The sequence below is a fragment of the Trichechus manatus genome, unplaced genomic scaffold (assembly GCF_000243295.1).
Source record: "Trichechus manatus latirostris isolate Lorelei unplaced genomic scaffold, TriManLat1.0 scaffold00006, whole genome shotgun sequence".
Lineage (NCBI taxonomy): Eukaryota > Metazoa > Chordata > Mammalia > Sirenia > Trichechidae > Trichechus > Trichechus manatus.
This window is the reverse complement of record NW_004443942.1, coordinates 1816402-1835698: the sequence shown is the minus strand read 5'-3', so window position 1 is coordinate 1835698 and position 19297 is coordinate 1816402. Positions and strand designations below refer to the sequence as shown.

The 19297-nt window shown below is 47.9% G+C and overlaps 1 protein-coding gene across 3 annotated transcripts in view; it reads right to left on the bottom strand.

Moving 5' to 3' along the window:
* Positions 1–12579: 12579 nt before the first annotated feature.
* Positions 12580–19297, bottom strand: part of SWAP70 (switching B cell complex subunit SWAP70) — an 85152-nt gene continuing 78434 nt past the window's right edge. For 2 of the 3 annotated variants that reach the window (XM_004369640.2, XM_023737175.1), the window contains exons 10-12: positions 17764–17962; positions 15939–16035; positions 13594–15567 (exon numbers count right to left, since the gene is read on the bottom strand). In XM_004369640.2, coding sequence (XP_004369697.1) covers positions 15461–15567; positions 15939–16035; positions 17764–17962 — 403 coding nt within the window. In that variant the 3' untranslated portion in view covers positions 13594–15460. Of the gene's footprint in view, positions 12597–13593; positions 15568–15938; positions 16036–17763; positions 17963–19297 lie in introns of those variants that run through there. The other variant, XR_002825035.1, reaches the window with a different exon arrangement.

Here is a 19297-nt window from a genome sequence, read left to right as displayed (position 1 = left end):
GGAGTGGGGGGGCACGGGGGTGGGGGAACTGTCAGATTGATGCCTGAGTCACCTGAAAATGACCCCAGCATCAGAGTCAAGTGCCAGGGATGGGGGAGGATGCCAGGCAGAGAGCAGCCCGGCTCTGGCCCAGACTTTGCAAGCAGGCAGCCTTGGCAGCTGTGCATTTTCCTTGGGAGGGAGGTGCTGGAGAGAGTGTGGAGCTCCTCTCGGCTCTTGGAGGGCTATCCCACAGTGTCAGACAGGAGACCCTCCCAACCACGTCACAGATTCACCATACATCTTCGTGGAGAAAACGAAAAGAAGTAGCCCTTCCCCACTTTACAGATGCAGAATCTGTGGTTTAGAGGTTAAATGAACTTGTCCAAGGTCACACTGATGCGGCCGGCATTATGAACTCGTCCAAATGCCTGATGGAGCTCGGATGGGACCCAGGCTTCTCTGTTTGCATCCTGTGCTCTCCCCTCCCCAGCCAAGATCCATCAGTCCGGCCAGACTTGACTCCAGAGAATCAAGTGTAAGGGCACCTGCGGCCTCTGCCTCACCCCCAGCCTGGGCCAGGCCACTTACAGGGGCCATTCAAGGCCAGGAGCATACACCCATGGGCTCACTCTCCTGGGACTGGACCTGGACATACAGCTCCCTGCGTGGGTGGAAAAAGCTTGCACCCTCCAGGGAGAGGACAGAGGGGCCCCACAGCTGACTTATCCTTCTCACACCCTCTCCACACTGTGGCCACCCACCCCCTAGAGTGACCCTAGTCTGGAGGGGAGGGTTCCTGCCTCCTTTCCAAGAGGAGCCCGGGCCTAACCTGGCCCAGCCTGTCCCCCACTGGCACACAGCTCAGGCCAAAGCTGGACCTTCCAGGAAACCCAGGCCTGGGCAAGAAGAAACACAGAACTCAGAGCTTAGGACCAGGATGCTGTGCGATCCTGGTGAGGCCCCTGCTCTGTCTGAGCCTGTTTCCACATCTGTAAGATGAGAAGTTACACTTATTTATCCTAAACTTGCAGCAGCTGTGATGGGCTTTCTGCATCTCCTCTGCAGCCCTGGCCCCATCCCAGCCTAAGGGTTGGACAGCAGACGCCTGGTTCCTGTGGAGAGCCTCCCACACTGGCCTCAGCAGATCCACCTCCTCACTCCTCGCAGGTCTCCCGAGGTTCAGCAGCCCCGGCCAGAGGAATGTGAGCCATTCCCGGCATCTCCTCCCCTGTGGCCAGCCCGGAGAGTGGCTGGGGCCTCTGGGCCATTCTGACAGGAAATTAGTCGGGCCTGGCCTTCCCCATTACCAGCTGCTCTGCTGACCCTGACCCTGTGTTTTTCGAAACTTGACACTGCAAATTTCAGAGCCTCTTCTCCATTCCCAAGGAGGCCTGGCTGAGCGCTGTGCTGTGTCTAAAGGGGCCTCCAGCCTACGTGCAGGTCTGCTTTCCCGCCCTGGAAAGGACTCTGGCAGAGACTGGAATGGGGAAGCCTGGGTTCCAGCCCCCAGTGTGACCCTTAGTACTCCTCTTCAGGCCATTAGTCTCCACGTCTCTGAGCTGCAAGGCTGAACCCATGTGCAGAGTAGCTGCAACTTGGAAAATGGGCTGGAGGGACATAAGAAATTATTGCAATAGTCCAGGAAGGAGATGGATAGTTTGGACTAGGATGGGACAGTGAAGATGGGGAGAACTGTACAGAGACGAAAGATATTTAGAAAATAAAATGGAAATGTTTAGGAAATAAAATGGAGACTGGTGATGGTTTGGCCACAGGGGCTGAGGTAGAGAGGTGTCAAGGGGGCCCCCTAGTTTCCTGTGCTGCATGCCTGGACGGACTGTGGTGCCTTCCTCTGAGATGGTAAACACCAAGGATGATCAGTGCTGGGGGGTGTAGGGGAAGAGAGCATTAGTTTGTTCCTGGACACATTGAGTCTGAGCTGACTTTCAGATGCCCTCGTGAAGAGGTCGAGTATTTGAGTGTCCAGAGAGGAATGAACTGAAGATACACAAAAGTAGAGACTGTAATTAAAACTGAGGACATGGATAAAATTTCCAAGGGAAAGAGTGTAGAGTAAGAAGAGAAGAGAGCCCAGCCTGCCCCTTAAGGACACTAATGTTTAATGGCCAGGTAGAGGAGGGTGAACTGGCATGAAGGAGATGGAGGAGGAGCCAGAGGTGCAGAAAGAACCAGAAGAATGCTGTGTCATAGAAGCAATGGAGAAGAGTGTTTCGAGAAGCAAGGGTGTGATCAGTGATGTTCAATGTTGCTGAGAAATCTAGAAAGAGGAGGACTGAGAAATGTACTTTGGACTTAGTGACCTGAAGGTCACCAGTGACTTTAGGGGTGTTGCTTTAGTGGAGTGAGGAGGGTGGAAGCCAGACTGTAGTGGTGTGAGAGGCAGGTGAGAGATGAGGAAGTAGGAACAATGCAAATAGGCCACGAACCTTCTGGAGCAATTTTACTGTGAATCTGAGGAGTGATGTGGGGCGGCAGTTGGAGGGGGGATGTGGAATTGAAGGAAGGGTGTTTGTTTGTTTGTGAAACTTGAGCCTGTTTAAATGTTATGAGAAGGATCTAGCTGAGACAAGAGGTGGAGGATATGTGAGAAAGCAGGGATAACTATAGAAAAATGTTTCTGAGATGGCAAGAGAGCCTGAGAAGAGCTGCTCGACACAGAACTTAAGAAGTGGCCACACAGGTCCTGCACCCATCACTGGATGATATTTAAAAAAAGATTAGAAACCAATTTAAGTGGGAAATTCATTGAAATAGGAAATCCTTGGTGTATGGTGCTCCAACTTTTCCAACCTCTCCATGCCTTCACCAAGTCAAGCCAGGGTGCTCGAAGAAGTGCCCCTGGAGAAATTCAGGATGCAGGCAAAATGGAGAGCCTGCCCACTCCCTCCCTGGCTGGGGCTTGGGAGCTGCTGAAACCAGGAGGTCCACCCAGGACTTCAGGACCACTCAGCAGTCAGTGGCTGAGCTAGAAGGAGGCTCCGTGGCCTCCAAGCTCCATGGGATAGTCGCTGCACCTCGCTGCCACCCCCAGGGGAGCAGGGAGCAGCCCCAAGAGTCACCCCATCCTGTTCTAGCCTGAGAGGAAGAACTTCTCCGGGATGCTGAGGTTAAAGACTGTAACAGCGACTTCCAGCAGTTCAAAGGGCAGTTTCCTGGGCACAGAGACTGGGAGGCTGTGGAGCCGTGCACAAGAGGGGCTAAGGGGTGGGTTACATCAGGGCTATGAGGAGGAAAACTAAGCAGAGGAAGCTAGGTGAAAGAGAAAAGGAGCACAGGAACAGAAAAGCAGAGATGAGAGAGACCGTGAGGTCCTTACGAGACGGAGAGAATAGCCACAGTTTCCAACCTTCCAGTTCCAACCCTCCTGAGGCCTCAGTGTCAGTGATGTCTACAAGGTTGCCCAGTGTATTCTCACAATTGCCCCCGGTCCCCATTTCCTGAAAATACTTGGTTTTTTGTTCCTTGCAACCAAAATAGCCTTGGCTTGAACGCTGTACTTCCATCCACCCATCCACCTATCTCTCCATCCCAATGTTAGTTTCCCGATCATCTATGCACTTCGTCATCAGTCTACAAATCAAACAATCCACTAATCCATTCATCCCTATAAGCATCCACCATCCTAGATTCCACCCATCAATTCACGTAGCCAAACAACTACACCAGCTCTTCAAAACCTCCAGGTAGAGTGGAGCCAGATAACGAAGAGTCTTGACTACCAGGCTAAGGCAATCCCCCTTTGTTGTCCAGGCAGTGGGGAGCTACTGAAGGATTCTGAACAGAAAAAAGACAATCAGATTTGTATTTTAGAAAATTAACTGGCAACTGTGAGCAAGACGGATTAGAGGGGATGTAGGTCTAAAGGCAGGAAGACCAGTTGGGGTAATATTGCAATAATCCAGATGATGTTAAGGTAGAGGCACCAGGCCTAGAGGAAAGAGGAGTTAAGGAAGATACAGAGAAGGAGCCCTGGAAACAAGTCCAGGCTGCATGGATGGCCCTTGCTCAGATGAGGGGCTGTCTAACAGGTGGTCCTGGTTGGGCAACCACTGGGCCAGCTCAGCCACTGTGTTTGCTCCCATTCTCAAGCGGGGCTGTGCCTTCTGCACATTTGGCCCAAGACGCGCAGGGCAGGGAGTTCCCAGGAGACCCAACGCAGAGCCGGTCCTTCGTGGGCCCATCTGCAGACTCCTTTGTTCTATAGCTCAAGCTCCTGAGTACGCAGTCACCCACCAACTCTCTGGTCCTACAGCCCTCAGCCCTGGCTACGGGAAGCTGAGGCCTCTTCTGTGTTAATTTTCTTCAATTCCTCAGAGGCTGGGCCTCAGGCCCAGTGAGGTCACAGTCTGGGAGGCAGCCCTGGCTCCCTGCCCACCTACGGAGGCTATATTTGGAGCAAGACAACTCCCTACAGACACAAAGCTAGGACCCACCCTGCAGCTCTGCCCCAACCAATTTTACCGAGTATCCAAGCAGTGTGGTCATCATTCACATTTTCATTTGTTTGTTCGTTCATTCTTTTGTCCACTCATTTAATCCACAAATATTCACCAACCACCTAGTATGATGTGCCAGGCACAACAGAATGTACGTTGGGCACGTACACATCTATGTGTATATATAGGTATCTGTGTCTAAATAGGATGGCGCCCTCCCTCAGGGTTCCATGGTGACTGTGACTCAGAATCAGGTGTATGTGGCGTCTGTGGGTATCTTTGTGTATGTTGGTGCAGGCACGTGCTCTCTGGGGAGGTAACTATGACTCAGCTGCACAAGGCGTCTGTAGCTACCTGTGTGGATGCATATCTGTGTGTGAAAACACAAGCACAGGCTCTTGCTCCCCAGGGGGTGGGGGAAGTGGTTGTGACTCAGCTGCACATGGTGACTAGGAGCCCACAGGCCAGCTGTGACTTTATGGCCTTGCTTGCTTGCCAAGCCAAACAGCCATTGTTGGGTGCAAATATTCTATCACGAGTGTGCACGAAATGCATACTGAGCCAAGAGAGATTCCGGAGCTCAGGCCCAGCTACAATTGTCCCTTAGGCCCCTGCCTGCGGACTCATCACAGGCATAAACCTTCCGGGGAGCCCCAAGCTCCTCTCTCCACGTCTCCTGTCATGCCCCCCTAAGGGCATGGAAGCCATACTCTATGTTGACTCCACCATCACTGCTCACACACCAGTCCCAGGTCATAAGAACTCAGGCCCAGAGGGACAGAACTGTGGTCTCTATGCTGCCAGCCCAATCCACTTTTCTACCACACCAAAAAGCCCTTCTGTTTCAGCCTCATGATTCTTTCTCCAACATGAGAACGCCAGTCTTGGCCTTGGCAAGTACAACCTAGGGAATATTTCTAACTCTCTGGGCCTCCACACCTACTGCCCTGACAGCAGGCACTGGCCCTGCCTGTCCCTCCTCATCCAACTCTGCCCCCATCGTCTACCTCTGTGCGTCTTTCCCTCTCTCTCCCTGGCTGTCTCTGTCCTTATCTGTCTGGGTGTCTATCTTTGTCTCTTCTCAGAGCCAGGTTGTCTGCAGCAGAGGCTTCAGAGGAGTGGAGGTGCTGAGAGGGTGGGGGTGTGGGGAGGACACTCCGTGTCCCTTCTCGAGTCTTATCAGGAAAACTGAAGTTGCTGCTCAGGGCTCAGGCTGGAATTTCGCCCTGGATGACCTTGCTCGATTTGCTCGGGCCTGTCAGGGACAGCCCGGGTCAAACTAGTCAGGAAACAGGCCCCTGCTTGTGGCTGCTCCTCCCTGCTTCCTCACCCACTCTCATCCCAACCCTGCCTGCTCCAGCCTCCAACCCCAACTGCAGAAGACACTGAGGGGGGAAGGCTGTCCCTTTCCTACACTTCCAGAAACAGGGCACGAGGTTGGGGGAAGGGGCATTTGAATCATGTCCAAGGGTGCCTCATGTGCCAGCAGGGCCCTCCTCAGGCTCCCAAGGGGAACCCCTCAGAGGGCTGGGGGGAGGGGAAACAAAGGACCCTACCACCACCTTCTCCCCTCCTTTGCTCTCTGGAAGGCTTGCATTAGCCTACGCACAGTACCCGGGTGGAATGGCTGGGAGACACCCTGCAGTCAGGACACCTGGGTTTTGTCCCAGATCCTTCGTTACCTGTGTCCCCCTGGGCACTCGCCTAACTCTCTGAGCCTCACTTTCCCCATCTGTAAAATAGGAAAATAGCGCCAACTTTCTGGGTTGGTGGAAGATAACATGAGACCCCCGTCAGGGCTGGTTCCAGTATGCACTTAGTGCCTCTGGGTGACCTTCCCCCTCCGCAGGACATCCACAGACGCCTGGGCTGCTCTTTGGGGAACAGACAGCTACGACCCGTCCCACTCCTGTCCCTCGCCCCACTCCCCACCTGCCCTTGTTCCCGAAGAGAGAGTGGGAGTGTCACAGCTCAACCTCGACCGAGATGCCCAACCCGCCCAGGACAAGAGGGGCGCTGCGCACGCTCGCGCTGCCTCACCCGGATCCGGAGCCGCACTGTGGCGCACGCCTGCCACCTGGCGGCCACCTGTAGCTTCGCCGCGCCTCTGCGCAAGCCTACCACCTGGCGACCACCACCGCCTCACCGACGGCCCACCCCGCTCATACACGGGCCTGCCCACTCCTACCTCGGCGGTCGGTCGCGGACCTGGCCTTGCGCGTGCGCAGGATCTCCCACCAACGGACCCCCGAGAGCCTGGGTGTCCCTCGGAGGCCCACCCCCCCTGAGTTCGACCTCGGCCACGCGTGGCTGGGGCACAAAGTCATTTTCCCCCCCAAATATACGTCAACATTTCGCTGTCCCTGGGTCTGGGACCATTTCAGAACGTGCCGTGGAGGGTTGGATGATGGGATTGTCCCATGTAGGGGCGGGGGCAGGTGAGGAACAGGCTAGAGGACAAGCAGTCATGTGAGCAGCACTTTCCTATTTCAAACAAACCTAAATGTTGGCCTGGAAGGCTGCCCACCGAAATCCTAGTAGATAGTCTCTGGAGGGTGGGAGTATAGTAAAGTATTTTATTCTCTTTGCATATCTGCTTTTTCTCAATTTTCCACATTGGGTATGTATTACTTTGTGATCAGAAAACAAAAAAAAAGTTATTTTTAAAAGAAAATTCACATGGAAAGGGAGAACCAAAAACCACAACCTTTTGGTTAGCAGCTGAGCTCTCTTAGCCAATTCACCACCAGGGCACATTCTTCATAGTTAATTTAACTCGACGTCAGTGGGTTTGTTTGTTTTGAGTATCTAATAACGCAAATATCTGGATCACCAGACAGAGCTGCAGAGTTAAAATTGAATCAGAAAAATTATGTACCTGGGTGAGCTTAAAAAAGAGAGATGAGTTAGGAAAGTATTCACTCAAATATTAAGTAAATTTTGTGCAATTGCTGTTTTTCTATGATTAGCCTAAATAACAAAGGGGCCTAATCATCTTGTCCTTCAAGGGAATTCTGGAAGTGTCTGTCCTCTAGTAACTATATTTACATGAAGATTCTTACAGCTTCCTGAGAAGAAGGGAGAGTAGCACTTGAGGCACTGGGGTCGATGGTCCATCCTTCCCATATGCTGGGATTAACTTTCTGTCTTAGTTATCTAGTGCTGCTATAACAGAAATACCACAAGCAGATGGCTTTAACAAACAGAAATTTGTTTTCTCACAGTCTAGGAGGCTAGAAGTTCGAATTCAGGGTCCAGCTCCAGGGGAAGGCTTTCTCTCTCTGTCAGCTCTGGAGGGAGGCCCTTGTGTCTCCTGAGCTTCTGCTCTTGGGCAATCTTCATGTGATTTGGCATCTCTCTTCCCCATTTCTGCTTCTCTTGCTTGCTTGTTTAATCTCTTTCATATCTCAAAAAGATTGATTTAGGACACACTCTACACTAATCCTGTCTCATTAATGTAACAAAGACAATCCATTCCCAAATGGGACTATAACCACAGGCATAGAAGTTGGGATTTACAACACATAGTTTTGAGGGACACAATTCAATCCATAACACTTTCTTTAGAAGAAAGTGTCCCCACATCTTAGGGTGGGGTGCCCATTGGCCCGTTGCCATCGAGTCTGACTCATAGTGACCCTACAGGACAGACTAGAACTGCCCCACAGGGTTTCCAAGGAGTGGCTGGTGGATTCAAACGGCTGACCTTTTGGTTACAGCCGAGTTCTTAACCACTGCACCACCAGGGCTCCAATAGGGGTAGATGCTTCAAACAGACCAGAAACTTAGAGGAGAGGTGAGGTGCTGGTCAATCACTGTTGTCTCATTCAAACTCGGATCTGGCCTCTCCTCCTCCAAAAAAAACAAAACAAAACTGGTTGCTGTGCAGTTGATTCCAATTCATGGTGACCCCACATGTATCAGAGTAGAACTGTGCTTCATAGGGTTTTCAATGGCTGATTTATTGGAAGTAGATTACCAGGCTTTTCTTCCGAGGTATCTCTGGGTAGACTCGAACCTCTGACTTTCAGTTAGCAGCCAAGTCGGTTAACAGTTTCCACCACTCAGGACTCTAATTTGGACCAGAAGGGACTATATTCAGACATATGAGGGCAAAGAATTTATTTCAGAAAGGAGTCATTAAAAAAGCCAAGCATTTACTAAGAACCTGTTAGGTGCTATGTGGTGTGCTGGAGATACAGTGATAAGAAGGCCTTCTTTGCCTTTCAGCAGTGCTGGGCCTGTCTTTGATCAGAGCTGAAGCACCAGTGAGGACCCTCACTCCACTACTATTGAGGCAGAATCAAGAATATCAAAAGTGGCCGTGGAAACCACAGCTTCTGTTTGAGGCCCTGGGAGGGGGAGTGGAGAAAAGCTCAGCCACCAACAGCCAAAAGGCTGTAATGGCCACAAGGACACCATGGGATCCATGAGGGGACAGCAGAGGCTGTGTGTCCTTGGGGGTCTACTGGGAGATGGCAGTCACCAGCCATTGAGATCCAGCCCACAACCTTTTGGAGCCCTCCAAAGGGCTGGTGTGACTGGGAAGGTGGGGGTGTTTCAGGGCAACAGCCCTCCAGGTGTGACACTGAGGACACATCACCTGTGCAGTAGTCCATCTGAGAATGCCCCACCTGAGTCTGACTCACCCAAGGGGACACAAGGAATGTTCGACTCTTCGGAGTTTGAACCCAGGTTGTTTGACTCTTTTCCAACTCAGTATTTTTAAAGGCTGGATTGGGGGTGCGGGTGTTTCAAGCACTGACCACTTATAAGCTCAGTCTAGAGGACAGCCACTCTAGAAAGAAACCCATTCACTCTGTCTTTTTCCATCTTCCAGATTACTGTGCAATGAGGAGCAAAGGGCCTTGGGGCTCTGGGATGAAGTCTCCCACCTCTGCCCTTTTTAGGCTAGCCTTCGTGTTCCTTGTAAACCAACATTTCATAAGCAAATGCCCTCTGACTGAGAACAGAGAGCCCAGCTTGGCAGTGCTCAGTGATGCTGCTCACTGTTGTTGCAGGGGAGGAGGGACTGTGCCCGGGGTTCCCAGGGGGAGCAGGAAGACAAGTTGGAGGGGGCAGCACTACGTCTTCCCAGGGGGAGCCAGCCCAGGACAGTCAGGGCTGACCTGTCAGGAGAAGAACAGGAAACCTGAGAACAGAGGAGGAAGAATGAGGCCCAGGGAGGCCTACTCTCCTGCAGACCCAGATTAGTAAGTAAGCACAAATACGCCCATACTTACCTTGCTTACTGAGTCATCCACCCCTGTCAGAAATCAAAAATTTGAAAAGAGGCTTTGATTCTGTAGGAAGGTGCTGTCGGTTGGGAGAGAGACAGACGCTGGCCATACCTAGAAGCAGAATTTTTGATGTGGTGAAAACATGTGAAATTGTTCACTACAGATGATCTGGTAAGCAAGGTAAGCACTGTGCTTACCTTGCTTATTGGATAATCTGCCCTCCCCCACCCCCCACCGCCCGCCGCCGCCAAGGGGATGCTGGTCAAAGCAGCAGTTGCTGCCTAAGAGAGGCAGGGTGAAACCAGACAGGAAATGAGGGCTTCTCAGGATCAGGGAGGAAGGGCAGGCTGCAGGGCTTAGGGACTGAACAGAATGGGGTTACCAGACAAAGCTTTCCTCTACCCGCTCCTAAAGTCCACTGGCCAAAGGCCTGCATTCTTGTGGGTGCACGGCAGTGACCGTGTCACTGCGGTTTGCTGTGGTAAGGACAGGAAGAGAAGTCTGAGTCCAGCCCTGGTTGAATTTAGTGTCCACCACAGATTTCCCCACTACCCAAGACCAAAGACTCAGTAACCTCAGAAAGGTCGAAGGAGGCTGAGGACAGGACTAGAAGGAGTCAAGGCCCTCCCCTCCACGGTAGGGGTGAAGCGTGGATGTGGCAGCTAGCTGGGTGATGGGGGATAGAGGCACACTGAGAAATAACATGTTTGACACCAAAATGTATTTAAACGACCTGAGATGAAGCAGGTGGTGTAACTGACAGCATTCCAGAAAAAGGTCAAGAGTTCCAGTATGGATTTTGCACATCCCTTTTCAGGCCCTTCTCTACAAATCTCTAGGGTTAGCCAGTTCTAGCATTCTACAGGCAGAGGTTGAGGGGTATTTACTTTCCAATTTTGATGTTCCACAAATAGTAAACTGCACAAATCTTGAGTGTAAAGTTGATAAATGCTTACATATGTAACCACCACCCATTTCCAGCATCCCAGAAGGTCCTCTTGTGCCCCTTCCCAGTCAATAACCACTCCCTCCCACCCCCAGATAACCACCATTCTGACTTCTAAACCATAGATTAGCACTGCCTGTTCTGGAAATTACCATAAATGGAATCCTACAGTATATACTTTTTACATTTGGCTTCTTTGCACAACATAACGTCTGAGATTCATCCATGTTGTTGCATGTCTCGATAACATCTTTTTGTTGCTTTTCTATTGTAGTATTCCTTTGTCAACAGTTCCGATAGATCAGTATCTCATTAATCTATTCTCTTTTGATGGTTATTTGGGTTGTCTCCAGGCTGAAGTCAGTAAGAACGAAACCTTCGTGTGTAAGTCTTCCAGTGGACACAGATCTCACTTCCCCTGGGAGTGCAGCTGCTGACCCATAGGATCAGTGTTGTCTTTAGCTTTTGTAGATACTGCCAAATAGTTTTCCAAAGCTGAGGGGCGATTTTTACAGGTCTCAAAATGAATATATAAATAAAGAAGGAAGTAGAGGGGTAAAGAGAGCAAAGAAATAGACAGATACTCCTTAAACTAGTCCCAAGATTGATTCTTTCAATTAATTTTGAGCACCTACTCTGAGCTGGTAAAGGTAGGGGCTTCTCTGCCACACTGCAAGTCCTGCTCATCACTCCATACAGCCCAGCTTCCTAACCTGGTCCTCCACGGCCCTCACTCCACTGGGCTGCTGTGCCTTGCTGGCACTACCCCAAAGGTATGATTATGGCTTTGCCAGTTAGGACAAGCACCAGTGCTACACAGGGCATATCACCACCTGGGTGGTAAGTCTGAAAGCTCATTCCTCACCAGCTGCCGAGCGGTTCTGACACACCCACCCTGGATTCCCACTCAAGGGAAGAAATCAAGGCAAGGAAGCTTTTACACTTCACGCTCCAGCAACCTGAATCACAGAGAGACTTTACAACATATCCAAAGCAATTCCCTTCAGACCTATGTGGAAAAGCGAGTTTCTGAAACCCAATGCCCGGCACTGAGCGTGCCAAAGCCCCTGCCCTCTGCTCTCCTCCAGCTCAGAGAGCTGACTCTGGCGTCCAGGTGAACACCATTTACACCGAAGAGGTGGACTCCTTAAAAGGAAACCCTGACTCTAAGGGCCTGTTGTGTTCTGGACCTTTCTGTAGAGAGGATTTTCTAGACCTTGGTACTCCTGACGTTTTGGACCAGATAATTCTTTGTGATGGGGGCCGTCCTGTGCATTGTAGGATATTTAGCAGCATCCTTGGCCTCTACCTACTAGATGCCAGTAACACTCCCTCCGGTGGTGACAACCAAAAATGTCTCCAGACAGTGCCAAATACCCTTCAGGGAGCAAAATCATTCCCCAGTTGAGACCCACTACCGTGGAGAAAGAATCATTTAAAAACCCCACCGTGCGTTCTCCCTCTCCCCCTAAGAAAGACCAGCTTTCCAAGACACCATTACGCTGGATTTAGTGAGCCTGCTTAACCCACAATAGGCATTTTGATCTTGGCAATCATGTAAAATCAAAACAAAAAACCACACTGTTTACTCTGGTGAAAGAAAAACTGAAAGGCATAAAAAGAAAATTTGGGAAAGCAGAGGTAGGAGGATGTGGAAGTAACAGCAACAATGAGGGAGAAAACAACTTCGTAAGTTCCCGTTCGCAAGCTGACACATCAGCCAGGGTTTCCCCACATTCATGAGTCAAACACCAAACACAAGGCCATACATAGCTCACTTCTTGACAGCACTGGTTTGGAAGTCCAAAATGCAAATTCAGTGTTTTCAGGAAGTGTTCTTACCCCAAAGTCCACTTAATGATATGAAAATATGCACACAGAGTACACACTTTACCCCATTGCTTTATTAAACCCGACAGGTGAAATGTACGTTGTTCTGATACTTTTTATTTTCTTACTGGATCCATTTTACTAAAAAAAAAAAAAAATACAAAACATTTTTAATATATCTTAGAAAAATTAGCAAAAAATTAAGAAAGTTGAGCATATTACATTGTACAATGTTTAGATAAGAAGAATGTTTGAACATTATAAATATATTGTTCCTTCTCAACGCAGCACATCACAAAAATACATTTTTAAAACTTGTTTTTCATGTATAATTCCTGTAAATGATCATATCCCTACTTATGAAGGAAAAAGCATGATTAGGACATTCACACACTCCTGTACAGTAATTACAGCATTTTGACAGCTGATACCAGTTGAAACTATTTCAAACATTAGGAGAATTCAGTTAGTATTAAAATACCATTCTAAACGGGATTTCTGTGCTGTCTTGATGGTAAGTATCTATCCTAACCAGAGCATTGTTTGAAAGGATTTTTGCCTCCTTGAGTTTGTGCCACTGAAGCCAGGATGTAAATTAGTCATGTTCTGCATTACACAGAAATCAACACAACCACATACATATACTGTATGCACTTGGTCAAGGTCTGAACGTGGCTGGAAAGCAGGCCGTCCTCAGGCTGACAGCCCCAGCCCAGGCGGAGTGGTCCATGGAGCCAGGGATAGAACAGCCAAGCCCAGTTCATGTTTTCAGATGTAGCTGTGGCACGTGCCAGGTTTAAGGACAGCCATCTGCATCTGCAAAGATGCATGGCCTACTATGCCAGCTCTCCACAAGGAGAAATACACATATTCCAACCCACTCTCCCTCCAGGCACTGGTTCTTTGGCTCCCCAGCCCACACTCTTTCCACCCCCGGAGATTTCACGAGTCATTAGCTTATTTGTAAAGTGTCCTTTCCTCATTCTTTATGAGGGATACTGAAGTCCCCTGGTGTGATGCATAATCAAACCTCAGGAAGGGTTCCATTCCTCATCTAGGTCTCACTGGCCTAGCACACCTGCCAGCTATTGAATAAAAGGATAATGCTGCTAAGTGGCTAACCTCCAAATTAGCTGAGAAACTTCAAAGGCATATGATACAAAGACCTTTCAGATAATAATAACCTAAATTTTATAAAGGCACTTCAAAGAGATCATTAAATAAAAATTACATTTTTATTAAAAAGCCAAAAACCTTAAGACAAATTCCTAAAGGCCATTTCATTGGCAAATATTTTCCAGTCATAAAAGGTGATAATTTATGGTATTACGTTGTAATTTCCTCTCTTGAAAATAAATACGTGTACTGAAATTTCTGAAACAATATTATCCTAGATGTGTGCATCTTTGTGAAATCGCTGCAAGCATTAGAGCAAGAACACATGAGGGTCTTCTGTACTCACTGAATACCTGCAGAGGGAGGGGGACTTTAACCCTCCCACTGAATTCTTTCTCGTTTGCAACAACTGAATCATCACCAGATTTATTTACAATTTTAAGCATCATTGCATCAGAACCATGGAATTACTGCTGTTTATAATCAGTGTTGGAGGCCTTGATTTCATAAAAATTATTTTCAATCCCAAGACAGACTGTGAAAACCTCCCCCAGTACACCTTTCAAATCAGATGCATGGAAACTAAGACCCCACACCAGGGCTTAGAACCGGTTCATCCCAGAATGAACCGGTTCAAAGTCCTGTTCCAAACTCCCTGCTAAACTTGTTTTTACTGGATATTTCCTCTACTGCCACCCATAGAAGATAGACAAAGCAGAAATGCTGCCCACCTAACAACAGCTAACATCATGACTGGGCTAATATAGTGATAGGCCATCGTCTTTATGATGCTTTGAATCTAACTAGCAAACATACAGTCAACTTCCCATTACAGAGTGCTTTATAAATTACCAGAATAATTATTATTTCAAATTAGCTTCTACTACTCAGCATAATGGAATCCCAGGGTGGTGCAAACAGTTAAGTGCTCAAGTACTAGCTGAAAGGTTGGCAGTTCAAATCCACTCAGACGCACCTCGGAAGGCAGGCCTGGTGATCTGCTTCTGAAAGTTCACAGCATTGAAAACCCTATGGAGCAGTTATACTCTGCACACATGGGGTCGCCATGAGTGGGAATTGATTCAATGGCAACTGAGTAACTAACAACAACAACAACAGCTCAACATAATCCTCTCACGACCAGGCATGTACCTGGCCAACAAGGGTAGCACATCACTCTACTGCTAAAGAGAGAGAATTAGGTTGAGAGTGTGGGCCAACTGGACATTTTTCTTTGAGGTGAAAGGAAAGGAGATGGAAATGATACATGCTGTGTGTGATGGTTTATGAAAGAAACGTTGTAGTAGAAGCTAGAAAACCTCCACTAACCAGATCACATTCCAGAAGAGAAGCCAGGAAATGGCAGCGAGGCCATGACTTCCCTTTCAGAGCACCAATGCCAACGGCAGTCTGTCAAACAGCATGGAATGGCAGACAGACTGGCCACTAGAGTTTAAAAACACATACTTGGAGAAGGAAACACGCTACCAAAGGAAGTAACTGACATCCAGTCTAAAGAGTTTCTGATTTTTCAGTGACATGGAGCACCTATACCCCACTCCTCTCCAAACAGTGCAGAGTGGACTGTGTGGCCTCCAATGCTGCCTCATTCCAAAAAGAATCTGAGAGAGCTGAACGAAAGGTAATTTTCAGAAGCTGAGTTTTCAAAGGAAGAGTAAGGAGCTTGACAATATTGACTTTTTTCCCCCCAATAAGGTCCTATTTGCAGGAAGATAAATAAGAAGTCTTCTTTAGCATATTCACCCAATTGGAAGCACTGAAGGAAGAAAAGCTAAGAGCAGCAAAGCCAGTTCTTTTCTGCATTTAGCATAAAGCTTTCCAGCTACACTTGGTATCTATATGACCGATGCTTCTTCTGCCATGTTCAGTTACTCAGTGGTCTTTTTTTCTTTCCAGCTCTTCTCTCTCTCTTCAAGTTCTGCCTCGGTGAAAGCTGCAGGTCCCCAGTTAGTGATTAGGTGAGGGTTTTTTGAACCTAGTAGAGAAACATGCTGTAAATACCTAAAACATTATAGTCTTCAATGCACATTATCATGCTTCCCCGCAGACAAAAACAGTAACTTTTCTACTCTATTTCTTCTCTAAGAAACATCCATAAATGTGTATTGATGGTATGCTATACCAGCCAAAACAACTAGAAGATGTACACAAAGGGGATTAACTGGGCCCTCTTACCTACTAAAGGACAAGTTATTCAAGAGAATTTACCCTAACAGCTTGGTTTCTGAATATTTGGGCTTAAAAAAAAAAACAGAAATTTTCTTTGGGGGAGCACAATTCAAATACACAAATAAACCAAGAAAAATAAATTGAATAAATATATGATTATTTCAAAGAGTCTGTTACCTGGTTCTATCAACCGAATTAATCCTTCATGTTGGGCCACTTTGTCCTTCCAGCTCTTGGTCTTACTTGTTGCCATCTCCAGCTTCTTTTTAACTCCCTGGAACAAAGCAGATTTTGATAACAATGATTGGGCACTTAATATATGCTAATGGATTATCTCATTAAATCCTCACAGCCACTCTGAGAAGTAGGAACTATTATCACCCCCATTTTACAGATGAGGAACTAGATTCAGGAAGGTTAAGTAGCCTGCCCAGAGTCACACAGCAGGAAGAAAGCAGTGGAGCCAGGATTTGAACCCAGGCTACCTGATTCAAAAGCCCTATACTCCTTCTACTATATTCACACTAGATACAGATGAATGTGTAAGATCCTCGTGCGTCAGTTACCCATTCATTGCCTCTCAAATCAGGGGCAGATTACTCAATAAGCAACGTAAACAACTGCTTAGGGCATCCACAAAATCGGGGCACCAGCTGTCCAAAGCAAAGACCCACAGATGCCAAGCAGACAGGACACCAGGAAAACTGAGCGCCGCAGTGGAAGGGATCTGGCACTAAAAGAAACCGATACCAGCTCCAGTGCGTGAGAATGTGCTCGCCGGAAATAAAGTTCAAGCGGGGCCACCAGGGCATCCACCCACAAGGCTGTTTAAGCTATGAGGTCCCTATCACTTCAACACTTTTGTGGACATCTGTCTCCTACGGTCCCCTCACATGTAACTGAAACTCCTTATCTCAGTGGGTCTCTTGGGAGTATACCATTTCTTTCTAATAAACAAGAGGTGGGGGTGGGCTGTCGAGTCTAACTCTTACTACCTTCACCCAACATGCAACTGGATCCAACATGAGCAGTTACTGGGCAAGGACAGATTATATCAATAGATAATAGGCCTCTTATCCATTTTGAGAGAACCATCTTGTATATCCACGTCTGCTGATCCAGCAACTCCAGCCAAGAGGGTTAGCAATATATACATATATATATATATATATATATACACACGTATATATATATATATATATAAGTCACATATTCCGTTTGAATGCATGAGTAAGCAGAGGACGGGGCACCACAGATTATCAGTGCTTAGGGCCCTCACGTGCCTTAATCCGGCCCTATCTCAGATCCAAATCCACCCTTCACTGTTCTGCTTGAGATTCTTGAACAACTCTCCCTTGCCAGCTGGCACTATTTAAGCATTGGCAGTAGAGGGTGCTGAGGGGACACTAGAAGAGGACAGAGCTTTTCTTCCAGGTCCCGCTCTGCTCTTCCCGGTCTGTTCCTGTGGCACACGGGGGACACCCATTGAGCTTGCCTCTGGTGAGTTTTAGTGGTACCTCCCTGTTGGCAGCTCCCCATGAGTTGCTGGCACAGCATCACAGCAAATGTTTCTGCCACCCACTGGGCCAAGGCCATACCCTCTCCAAGGAGGCGGATCCAGCACTGGGAGAGGAGGGGCGAGCAGATCTGCTCCTTCCCTGTGTGCTCCGCCTCGTCCTAGAGGCAGTGGCTGCTTCTTGTATCTGCCATTCCTGTATTCTTAACAGTTTAGTAGGTAATCCCCTGTCATAATTAATAATGTTTCCACTAAACTTCCCTTTTCAAAAACTATATGATTTCTGATTAGACCCTGACTGATAAACCCTATCTCTGTAAAGTCTCCCTCTCCTCCTTCTTCTTAGCCGCCCATACTTACCAAAAACCAAACCCATTGCCATCAAGTCAGTTCAAATTTAGTGCTAAGCAAAAATTCCACTACTGAAAAAATGTTCACTTTTAAAAATTTAAATAAACTAAAGTTTGCCAGGACAAGTCTAATTACCTCATACTGCTCAAGTGCTTGTTTACGCTCTAACTCGAGCTGTTCCAGCTGTGCCATCGCTTCCTGCAGGGCTCGCTCTTTTACAACGCGCTCGTTCTCCAGCTCCTGCTTCTCCGCTTCGGTTGTCAGAATGGCCTGCTGCTGCTCCACGTGCCACTTTTCTAGTTCAGCCCTCTTGGAAGACTCTTCTTCCAGCAACCTACAACGTGGAGAAAGAGTTCAGGTCAAAGCCCGCCACGGTCACACACATGACTCAGCAGAAGAGAAGATCTGAGATCATCTCCATTTTACAAGGAGGAAACTGGGGGCCAAAGACGCCCATATTCACAAAGCTGCCAGGTGTCCTGCTCCAAGCTCTCAATTTTACTCTTTTTTGAAAAAAATGGACATTTACTGAGGGTGTATTATGTGCCAGGAACTGAGCTAGGAGCTAAATTCATTATCTCAAATAAGCTCAGAGTAAACTTGAGTGCTATTGTTATTTACATGTTAGAGATGAAGAAAGTGAGGCACAAAGGAAGTGACCTGTACTAGGTCATCCGCCACAAGTTTTAAAATTTGCCTGGTTGCTACAACATTAAAACATTTTTTGTCTAGTGAAAATATATTACCAAGGAAAAATATGATAATTAACTAACGAAGAGGTGAAGAAAGATGCTAACAAATGGAGAATAATAATAGATACCATTTACTGAACAATTACCACCTGCCAGGCACTTTACATTCATTATTGCCGATCCCACAACAATTCTGCAAGGTATTGCTATCCCTACATTACAGATGAAGCACTTGAGGATCAAAGGGGTTAAAAGTATGTTACGCAAGGTAGTAATGGGATTTCTACCTAGGTCCGTGTGACTCTAAAATGTCATTTTTCAGTATGCCAGGCGACCTACCTGAGAATATCCAGCTATGTAGGTGTTTAAATAAGTAATAAATAAACTAATACACAGCCTAAATCTGTGCTGCCAGTAGAGACAATGTAGTTAGCTGCCAGCCTAACCAGGGGACACAGCTCTAGTGGCTTGCCCATCAGTATTATGGTAAGGAGTCACACAAAGCCAAGTTGCACAGAGGACCAGTTACCACTATGAAAGAGCACTTGCTCTTCTAAAACCAATGACAAAGGAAACAATGTAACAGGCTATACTGCAATCTCCCAACTTCAGCCCCCAGCCGCCTACCCACACCAATTGTTAAGAATTCCCTCTACAACATCCTACAAGGCAGCTGTCCATCTCTGCTCAATACTCTGGGTGATGGGCCACTCACTGCCTCACAAACGAGGCTGGTTTACTTACGGGCAGCCTCAATCCTTGGAAAGTTCTTCCTTAGACTAAAATGAGCTCTCCCATTCACTATCCCTAGTTCCACAAAGAACCAATCTTGCTCCCTCTTCCTGTTAAAGCCCTTCAGCAACTGGAAGGCAGCTCTCGCTTTCTGCTGAGAACGCCCTTCTCCAAGTGGACCATCCTGAACTTTAACTGTTGGAACACAGCTTCCAGGCTCAATATCCTTCTTGAGATGCACTCTA